Source organism: Oculina patagonica, chromosome 11 (genome assembly GCF_052425735.1).
Source record: "Oculina patagonica isolate OP01 chromosome 11, crgOcupat, whole genome shotgun sequence".
NCBI classification, from domain to species: domain Eukaryota; kingdom Metazoa; phylum Cnidaria; class Anthozoa; order Scleractinia; family Oculinidae; genus Oculina; species Oculina patagonica.
The window spans coordinates 2478718-2489542 of NC_135768.1; the positions used below are offsets into that span (position 1 = coordinate 2478718).

The 10825-nt window shown below is 37.6% G+C and overlaps 1 protein-coding gene across 1 annotated transcript; it reads left to right on the forward strand.

The window, feature by feature from the left end:
- The first annotated feature begins 504 nt into the window (after window positions 1–504).
- Window positions 505–10403, forward strand: LOC144629427 (uncharacterized). The gene is made up of 6 exons (XM_078487631.1): window positions 505–730; window positions 868–942; window positions 1140–1217; window positions 4189–4329; window positions 5750–5842; window positions 6260–10403. The coding sequence occupies exons 1-6, from the start codon at window positions 602–604 to the stop codon at window positions 7448–7450; spliced, it is 1707 nt and encodes a 568-aa protein (XP_078343757.1). The 5' UTR covers window positions 505–601; the 3' UTR covers window positions 7451–10403.
- The last annotated feature ends 422 nt before the right edge of the window (window positions 10404–10825 follow it).

The following is a 10825-nucleotide window of genomic DNA, read 5'->3' on the forward strand; positions in this document are numbered from 1 at the left end:
AACCGGAATTTTACGGTATTAGAAACTTCGCAATTCCTGGACAAATTTTCTCCCAAAAAATTTTAATAGTTACCGGTAGATTTTTCACATTCGACACCTGATCGAATACGCCTAGCAGATGAAGCATTTCAAAAACTGCACGTTATAGCCTTTTAAACTAATAAAATTTTAAACTTTACTCGCAATTTTGAATCACACACAAGTTTCTAAAACTTGTTTCGAGCTTGTTCGTAACCGGCAACTACTCAAACCGGAAGTCGAGTGAATGGCTAATTATAACTCGCAAAAAACCATAGCTCCAAAAGTTCCTGAACAAGCTTATCGTTGTGTAGATTTGATATTAAAAAGCGATCATGCTACACGTCAAAACAAGAAAATTTGCTAATCCGAAGTATTAAAATCTTGTTCCAAATTCGTGTGCGAAATGACTGTGTACACACAAAAAATTAATTTGAATGCAATTACGCAACCACTGAGCATGCGTGTATCGACCGGTCGGTCGTAAGCAGATTTCGTATTTCTAAATGCAGTTCAAAACTGTGTGTGAGTTCTTGTCGTAATTTTGTTTGTTTCGTTAGCATTTTAATATAGTCCAACTAGAATGAATAGGTTAAAGCGAAGCTTAAGTTTAAGAAGTTCAAAGAGGCATATACCCGAGAGTGTTAGGCCGCAAATTTGGGAAAACGACAGCTACAAAGTTCGAAATGGAGGCGTTAGTTTTCCCGTCAAGGTATTTTTATTTCGAGGCTATTTCTATTTGAGTTTGTTGGTGATTTCTTGAGAATCATGGACAGTAGAAAATAGGACTGAAGGTTTAACGATGAAAATCAAATCTGCGATTAATTTGAAAGTGTATTGTTGTTTTAGTACGTTGGATCCATCGAAGTTACCGAATCGAGGGGAACACAAGTTTGCGCAGAGGCGTTCAGAAAGTTGAAAGAGGTTTGTAAGCAATCGTTGTTTCTTGCTATTTTTTGCACGATTTTGTCGATCTGAAACAAGGTCTTCACCTGGTTGAAGCCCTTTGCTATTCCATTGTTTCAAATTTAATAAAGTATCAGCGATTTGGGTTTCCTTCATATGATAAGCGAGTCGTATTCATTAGTCTCTTCTCAAATCATCGTTCTTCGTTTGTTCAGGTTGGCACAGGCAAGAAGAAACGAATGCAGCTTCTTGTTACGGCAGATTGTGTACGAGTCGTGGACGAGCAAACTAAGGTAAGAACAGACTATCTTTGCTGTTTTTAATAATTATTTTTGTAGCAATAAGCATTTTTTGATCGATCTGATGTAACTACATAAGTATTCGTGAGTTCGGTAGCATAATTAAATGTCTGATTTGAGAATGCAGCCGGTGATATTGTTGATCTAAGTTATTTGCCTTGGCTTTTTGCTGCTAAATTTGTGTAACCGAATTTCTTCTTCTGATTTTTTTTTCATGAGTATGGCAGTATAAATAGTATTAGCAATCGATGCGACGTTTATAAAACGAGGAATAATGAATTTCGAATCATCGGGAATTTCATCCGATTCTGTTCAGGAAAAATCGAGACTGGGTTAATTTCGACTCGATATTAGTCGATTGTCTGAAATGATTTCCATCGAAGTAGAGTTTATGCATTAAATTCCCGAATTCCTTGGATATTTTACAAATGGATGTTTTTAGTTTTCGTTGTTAATTGTTTAATCTGATTTGAAAAATCGAACATACTCGAGCTTGAAGATTGTACTCACTGTAACGCGTTTTGTTTATTCTAAGTTACAGGAAAAACTTTTTTTTAAGGAATACTGTACATGAAAACTAAAAATAGTCCTTACGTTGATCGAGTTTTGACCTGATATAAACAATATGCCATGGCTTGGATTTAGGGTAATTGAAACAGCTGAATTCAAATAAAAGAGCATTTAAAAGCTCCTATAAGAAAAGAACTACTGTGTGATGTACATAACATTGAGGGGAAAACATCTTTGCTCTTTGATAATCGTTTTTTGGGTTGATATATGATTGTAGGTCTTACAGTTTAGGTTTCTTTACGGACCATTTCAACGCAAAATACACCCGGCTTTTAAATAACATTAAATTATCACCGGCCTCTTTCAAGGCATGTACTAAAACCCGAAACAACGAAACGAAACCACCGAAACGAAACGACCGAAACCGCCGAAACGACCGAAACGAAACCGCCGAAACAACCGAAACGGCCGAAACGAGGAAAGAGAAAGAAACAAAATTACCGAAACAAACAAAACTTCAATATTTTCGCCACTTACCGTACTATACACTCAGTTTAGCTTACTATACACTCCGGTTAGCCTACTATTCGCTCCGGTTAGCCTACTATACACTCCTGTTAGCCTACTACACACTCCGGTTAGCCTACATTTCACTTAGGTTAGCCTACTATGCCTCCGGTAGCCTGTTTACGGTTAGCTCTCAATAATTGTATGGGTTTTGTTGTTTCGGTGATTTCGTTTCGTTTCGCCGTCGGCCGTCGGGCGGCGGCGTTCGGTCGTTCGGTGGGGCGTCGTCGCGCGGGGCGTTTCGTTGTTTCGGGTTTTAGTACATGCCCTCTTTCATCACGAATTAAAAATAGACCTTTTGAAATTAAAAACAGGAACTCGATTTTAGACAAAACTTTTTGTACTTTTATAAAGTTGTCTATTTTGATACAAATGCCCTTAAAGATCGACTTCTCTGATCTTGTCGTAAATTTCAGTTGTAAATACTTAATTGTAAGTTGTATTTGTCCGATTTCTATATTCCCACACTCTTGAAAAGTGTGACTAAATTAGAAAGGTATTTCCCACTAGGTAGCCATCGCCCTCAGAAACGTATTTTAACATGCAAAATTGTTGCTAAGCTTAGGATCAAGTAACCACAGGGACAGCTAATAAATAAGCATTTTTCATCATGAGATTTAATTTGTAACATAGTGACATCATTTCCATATGCAACAATCAAGTTGTAAAGGAAAGTAGAATCTCTATTCCTTTATCAAATATTGAGATTTGTCGAGGTGCCACGTATTGAAACACTTCCTGTAGGATAATTATTGCAATGTCAATGCCGATTGTTATATGGCGACACAGAAAAAAAACTATAGGTGTCCAGTTAAAAGTTTTCGTAAATATTTGGAGTCTTCACTTACCATTAGGTCACAAGAAGGGGCATCGCGGTGTTATTTAATTTATTCTATGGCTTTTGACTATAGTTATGAAAAACAAATATGCTGGAAGAGTGTGAAATATTGGTCTTAGTTGTCTGGGAATAATCTGTATGCTTAAGATGTATTTTGAGCGTCATCCAATATTTCCCAGTGATTAATGTACCTTGTGATATAATTGATTTATCAATTTAGAAAAACTAATCAGGAGTTTGAAGGTAATAGTAACAAGTGTGCATTCATGATTTGGTTTTATTGTGCGTAATTGTAAAATGTCATTGTGTATTAAAATTGCAAACTGCCTCAGTCTGTCATTTTATTCAATTCAACTGAACAAATTATGGAACACGTTGAATGCACTGTTTTTATTACATTTTTCTCTTGGGGTGCAATTAACTTATGTTAAAAATTCTCTTTTTTGTGATAAATCGTATTCCATGACGTTTGTACAAAAACAAGGATTGTACTAAAAATAAGTCAGAGTGCAGAAAGGGTGACATATGATCTGTGATTCCATTTACAGTATTTTAATGTAATAGAAGTAGAAGAAGGATTAATGTGTTTTATTGCCTGATGCAAACGCGAGAAAGCATTCGGGAGAACTCGAGAGTTTAAACCCAAGCGACTGGCAGGGGTCTACAAAAGGACTTTTTCCTAACCTAATTTGAGTGTATGCATTAGTTTATGTAAATATAAAGGTGCTGCTTCCATTTTTTTTATATAAAAATATGGCAAGAAATTGAATGTGACATTATACCTTATTATAGGAATATACCGAGGCATTTTAACAACGCGAACAAAATTTACGCCTAATAAAATTTACATAAATTATGAAAAAGTTATGGAAAAATGCATATAATAAAAAAAAAAAAAAAAAAAAAATAAACGCATATTTATAATATTGATAAAATATAAAGATTGTTTCTTTCTAACCATGTTTACAGAGGGTATTTATCTTATGCATTGCACCTTACCATGTTATTGAATAGTACATTGTATAACCAACACTTTGAATTTCATTTCAGTCACTTGTCATTGATCAGACTATTGAAAAGGTGTCATTCTGTACTCCTGATCCAAGTAATGAAAGAGTGTTCTCGTACATTTGCCGTGATGGCACTACAAGACGATGGATTTGTCATTGCTTTATAGCCCTGAGAGATACGGTAAGCCAACAATGATAGATTGAAAATACAAAGGAGTCAGCCATAGTCAGTCATGCCTTGAAATCTGTGAAATCTGCCATTTTTGATGAGATCGAGATTATGAAAATTGTATGGTGAGGTGAAAATCATATTGCATTGCCTCAGGTTGTGTTACTGGAAGTCTGTTAAATTACTATTTAGCAGTTTCAAAGCGATCTCTTTCATTTAGATATGCTCCCTGTGAAATATAAAATTTTATACTGAAAATCCTTTATGTCAACAAAAACAAAGGCATGGCTGACTAGGGTCTTAAACGTAGATCAAAACTGATTATTGATGATATGACTTCTTACTTTTCACCTAACGAAAAGCTCAGTCCTATTTGAATTTAACCCTATTAATACCAACTCCCTGTTTACATAACCAATGTTCCACAATGACTGTAGTTTGACTAAAACTTGACTGGAGTTATTTTTGTAATGTTTTAATTCAAATTAGGGTCTATAAATAGGCAATAGTTGATTACAAGAGGGCATAATTTATTATGGTGAAATTATGGAGATATGAATTTTTTGTAGCTTTTTCTTTACAAGTATAAGGACAAGGTACACTTGAAAGTACATGACTAATCTACACTATCCTATTTTACTTATTTTATTTTTATTTTTTAATATATATTTCACTTGTTTCTCGAAGAAACTAGCTTGTCTTAGCTATATTAAATTCGAGGATAAATAAAGTTTTATGTTATGTATGTATGTTATGTCCTATGTTCAGTTGATATATTAAAAAAAGAAGAAGATGAAGAGGAAGAAGAAGAAATCTGACACATTGAAAAGGGGAAAAACTGACAAATTATGTAAATTACAGGACTTCCACATATTGTCATTGAAGAGTTGGTTGGAGTCTGAGTGCATAATTTTTCAAGGTTGTGAATATAGTGTGACCGAAATGAGAAAGTTACATTGTTTGGGTCATATCCCTGTCATCACTTGAACAGTGAAGAACTGAACATGCTAGCTGAGCCCAGGAAGGGGGAGGGGGGTACTCCCGAAAATTTTGTACGGGGGTGTGTGCTGAGTCTCTGAGTCCCTGGACCTGTTCCAAAGAAAATAAGGTGAATTTGTGCCCCTGTTCCAGACAAACATTAGAAATATAGGTGTGATGGAAAAAATATATAGATCCAAAAAAAACACTGCAGTGTTCACTTGCCTTTGTTTGTGGCATGAAGATAAAGCGACTAGGGGAGCGGAGTTTCGTAGCTATTAATACTTGATCATACTTAATCAGGGGAAAAATTGACCCTGTTCCAGAGAGACAGGCTGAATTCTATACCCTGTTCCAGAGTCAGGAAGGCAAAAAAGCATACCCTGTTGAGCGGCTGCTGAGACATTTGTTTGCATGACAGGCTAATGTGTGTTGATTTCGCTTGCCTTGCCAGGGAGAGCGACTGAGTCATGCTGTTGGCTGTGCATTCACTGCTTGTCTTCAGAGAAAACAGAAGGCTCAAGCTCTTCAACAGCAACACAAGGAGGTGAGTTATTTTCCTTGCCGAATGCCATTACTGATTGTCTTGTAGAGTACAAAATATTGAAAGATAATATTTGTACTCATTTCATGTTATTTTAACTCTACTAAGTATGGTTAGCATGCTGGACTCCGGATCAAGCGGTTCGAGTTCGAGCCCTGGCCGGGGTCACTTGTGTTGTGTGCTTGGGCAAGACACTTTACTCTCATACTGCCTCTCTCCACCCAGCTGTATAAATGAGTACCGGCAACATAATGCTGTGGGAAACCCTGTGATGGACTAGCATCCCATTCAGGGGGGAGTAGAAATATTCCTAGCTGCTAAATGCTACAGAAACCAGGATAAGCTCTGGCAGTATGGGCCCCATGACTTGAGGCTTCCCTAAGTGGAGTTGGGTAGTAATTATGCTTGATTTGATTTCAGGCACAACAGCCGCAGCAGCAAGACCAACGAGCACAGCCTCCACCACAAGAAGTCCCTCCTGCTGCGGCAGCAGCAGTGCCAACAGCAGTGGCAGCAACACCAAGTGCTGCAAGTACCACGCCAATTGTGAATGGCTCAACTCCGTCAAATCTACCACCACAACAGCCTTCTCCAGGGCAAATCAAAACCACTGCGACTATGCAAACATCAACTACAGCTCCAATAGCTGCCGCAGCTGTACCGTCCAGTGTTACTACCCCTCCCATGAAGAATGGTACTGTGGTTACTGGAACCCAGCAGTTGCCGTCACCAGGTCAACCAAAGCAAAGCAATGCGGCTACTCCTATTCTTAAACCCCCACCCTCTGTAGCACGTCCACGCCCGCAGCCTTTCAATCCTTCGCCTTTCACTCGCCACATGTCCCTGAGGTATCGGTCAAATCCACTATCTTTTATGCCACTGCGTGGAGACACAAGTGGATATGAAACACTGTCAGAGGAGCCGTCCGTTCCTCAGCTGCCCCCAGCACTTGACACCCTTATGCTGACGAGCAACACTCCTGCTCAGCCTGCACCTGTGCCGCAACCAACTGCTACACAGACCAGTGCCCCAAATCAACCAAACACCATGTACAATGGCATGAGTGCAAATCCCTCATCAACCATGCAAGCACCCAACACTTTGCTGAACCTTAGTAGAGGAGGCAGTGTACCTAATGCCGTGCCACCATTACAACCACTTCCCGTTCAATCGGCAACTCCCCAAGTCAATGGAGTCCCCTCTTGGAGTGCATCCACCCAACAACAGCGGCAGAAGCCATTCTCAGATGCTGAAATGTGGCTGGCATCTGCGTCAGCAGACACCACACAGCCAGTCAAGCCAGTACAACCTAACCAGGGTTTGTTAACTACTGTGAATCCATTTGCGGAAACTGCGTCTCAGATTGACGCCCTTTCAAATGCATGGACACGTGATTTTCAGGCAACTCTGCCGAACTCACAACCCCAGGGGAATACAACGTGGTCATCTTCACCCTGGGCATCAAGTTCTTCACGCCCAGCAAATGCAGATGAAGAGTTTGCTTCATTCTTTGCAACAAGACAAACAAGCCCTCCAGCACGAGCACCTCTCACTAAGAAAGATTCAAATCCCTTCAGCCCGCAGAGAGAAGATCAAGTGTTTTGGGTGTGACAGGCCAAACTGTAAGGTCACAATTTTAATTCTAGACACATTTTAACAGGATTTCTTACATAGATTTTAACTGAAGGTGAATTGGTTTTTATTACTGTGCAAGGCCTAAGGGACCTAGTGAGCAGGAAAAGGCATTCTGTTTGTTAATGTTTTTGTTTCAATTATTTAGCAATTAAACTTCATACATACGTGTAAGGAAGGCAAAGACCCTTCATCAGACTAAAGTTTTCTCCAGTCTTAAGAGGGGTTTCTACTTTAAAAAAAAATGACAATTGCTTGCAAAGATAGTTTGTGGAAGGTGACTACAGTGAACATAGGTGTTGTAAAAATAATGTATGTGTATGACTAAACCAAAAATGCTTTCATATTTAAGGAAAGATTTGGTGGGTGGTGGTGGGGAGATAGTTTTGGGATCCTGGGGTATGGTATGGATTCGTTCCATGCCAACTCAAGTTTTCATGATTATAAAAAACATCTCTTTTTGTGTGGCTAAACCAGCCCCTGCTAAAAACATCAAGGATTTAACTTGGGAAATTCTGTATTGATGACATAGCAGAGAATTGTTTAGTGTCTTCTGTAGGTTGTTTGGCGTTGGATTTTTGGATGTAAGATAAAACTGATCCAAGACAAAATTAGAGCTCCTTTATTCTCAGGTTGAATTTCTTAAGCAGGGAAGGAATGGAGTCTGCAGAGGGAGAATTTTATTTACTCTATGCTAAAAGAAATGATTTCTTTTTACAATATTAGCCATAAGAATATTATTGTTGGTTTACTAAATACTTTTTACTTGTTATCTGTGTCATGGTGTTTTGTTTTCAAGGGTTTTAGGTAATAATATCTGTTTCAAATTATTGTTTAAAGTACTGTAAATTGTAATTATTATTACAAGTATGTCTGCACATGATTAGAAACTTGTGATGTTACACTCTGAACATTCTTGCTAAGATTTATTCATTTTTCTTTTCATATCTTTTATTAAATTATTACCAGTATAGAAATAAGTTAAAGCAGTAAGAAATCTTCCAAAATGTCCCCGCAAGTGGTATTTTGCAAAGCACCATACATAAATGCATTTATTGTACAGATATTTTAATGTTTTCCTAACCAAATAATAATGATAATAATTATAATAATTATTACTACTATTACCCTAACTTTCTGTTACTATTTTGTGCAGAGTATAGCCCAGTGACTTACTATTGGCTTGTTTTTAAACTAATTGCTCAGAAAAGTGTAATGTCTTACAAATGAGTAACATAGCACCTTGATTTTGTCTGTTCACCATTGCAAAGCAGGATTGTTTCATAACTTTCAGCCAAGAGATTTTTCCTATAGTAATATTGCTGACTAATGTTAACAATAGCAAAATGAAAATGCGAGATGAGTTCTCTATTACCACAAAACAGTTTTGGGCTTAAATATAACATCAAATTTTTTATGAGTTAGTAAATCATCTGCGAAATTACAATACTCAAATGCACAGCATTCTTCCTCAATAAATAGTAAATAAATTATGGGTAATTATTTTGGATGTTTTATATGGGAGTGATTTTTTGAGGGGGAATAAGGGTGATAAGTTTAGCCTTCAGGCATTTCCCCCCCCCCCCCTATAGATGCACTGGGTATAGGGTGGATGGCCAAAGGCAATTATAAGAGGGCTTACCTATTTCTTGGAGGAAAAACTGAAAATTGTTGCAACATTTTTGTAACTGCGTGATTTTACTATTCATGCTCCCCTAAGGCAAGAATGAGACATTTGAGACCTTTAGTGTTGATAACAGTAGTGATAATTAAATTAATATATTGTTTTGGAAGATCGCTACCTTGAGAACTGTTCATAATTTTCTTCACAATTTCAAGTAGATTTTAGAACTTCAAAGTATTGTATTTTTATTCTTCTTAAAAGTATTCATAAAAACCTACTTAATAATAGAAAATCATTCTTATTGCATGTAGCTAAGGAACTGTATACAGGTCTATACAGGCAGTGGATTTTTTTTTACCAACATTACACACTTTTCTTTCACTGGCTATTTTTGTGAAGCCTCTAGTCTTGTAGATTTTATGGTCAGTACAACATGATGTATTTGTTCAGTGTGCTAATATGTTATAATTGACGAATCTCAGTGCAGTCATATTCTGCTGCAGTAGCATTGCCCTTTGTAATTTTAAAAATTTCTCACGGCACAGGGTACCCATGCATCAAAGTCAGCTGTTAATCTTTGTCCTGTGGCTAATTAGCCTTTTCCAGGCATTCAGTTAGTTTGAGAGCTGCGCGAAAAAGGTGAAGACTAGCGAGTGGACTAAGGTGCCTTCTCCTCGACACCCCCTCCCCTAATTTTTCGCTTTTCATTTTCATGCTGCTCTCCACCTAACCGAATGGAACAGGCTATTGGCTCGTATGGGTTCCCTGTTTGCAGAGATGAAGAAATTGATAATGTTTCAAGCTCTGGGCATGTTTCCTTGCTAACGAAACCGAAATTGTTGTAGCCTGTAAACACATAGAGTTCCACTTACGTATTTGCTTCTTGCCGCCCACTCATTTTCACAGACAGTTTATTCAGCGGCATAACTTGATGTAAGGGAATATGTATGTATTTGCAGGTAATCAGTGTTTTCAATGTAATTTGTGGAAGTCATCATTTTTTTAGTATCATGTAATTATGTAATTGCATTTTAATATTGCTTTTACCTGAAGGGGCATTTTAATGTGTGAATTTTATTTAATTGCCTCACATGTCTTGATAAGCTGGCTGATTTGTGTATTTGTGTACTTTGTTCTGTATTATGGACCTTTGTTATGTAATATAAATTTAGTTAGGAAATTTAGATGATGTTATTGCATCACAATAACAAGGAAATGCTTTCAGCAGAATAGTAGTAAAATAATTTAATCCATGCGTACATAAATGACTCGTACTTGTGTGTACAGTGAGTAAACTGCAGAACAATGCCTACAATAGCTTTTTGCTTTTTTGCTAGATTTTTTCCCAGTCTATTCTCGTCCTCCTGAGCCTGCAATCCTTTTGGTTAGCACCAAAAATGACCTCCTCAGGTTCGTCCCAATTTGAAAGTCTGTTGATTGGTGAAAAATCCAAAATGAGCGCTCTGTACATTTCAGCAGTTTTATACAAATTTTGGAAAACGACTCGAATTTGCCAATTTAACAGTGACCGACTAAATTTGACTGATTTAGCAAGAGAACGGGAACATCAGTTGACGACGGCGCGCGCATCAAAACTACCCATTTATGGGTAGCGCGCGCATAAAAACACCCAAATATGGGCATTTTTTAATGCGCGCGCCGTCATCAACTGACTTCCTCGTTCTCTTGCTAAATCAGTCTATTGAAAAACCTGGTCACATCATTTTGCG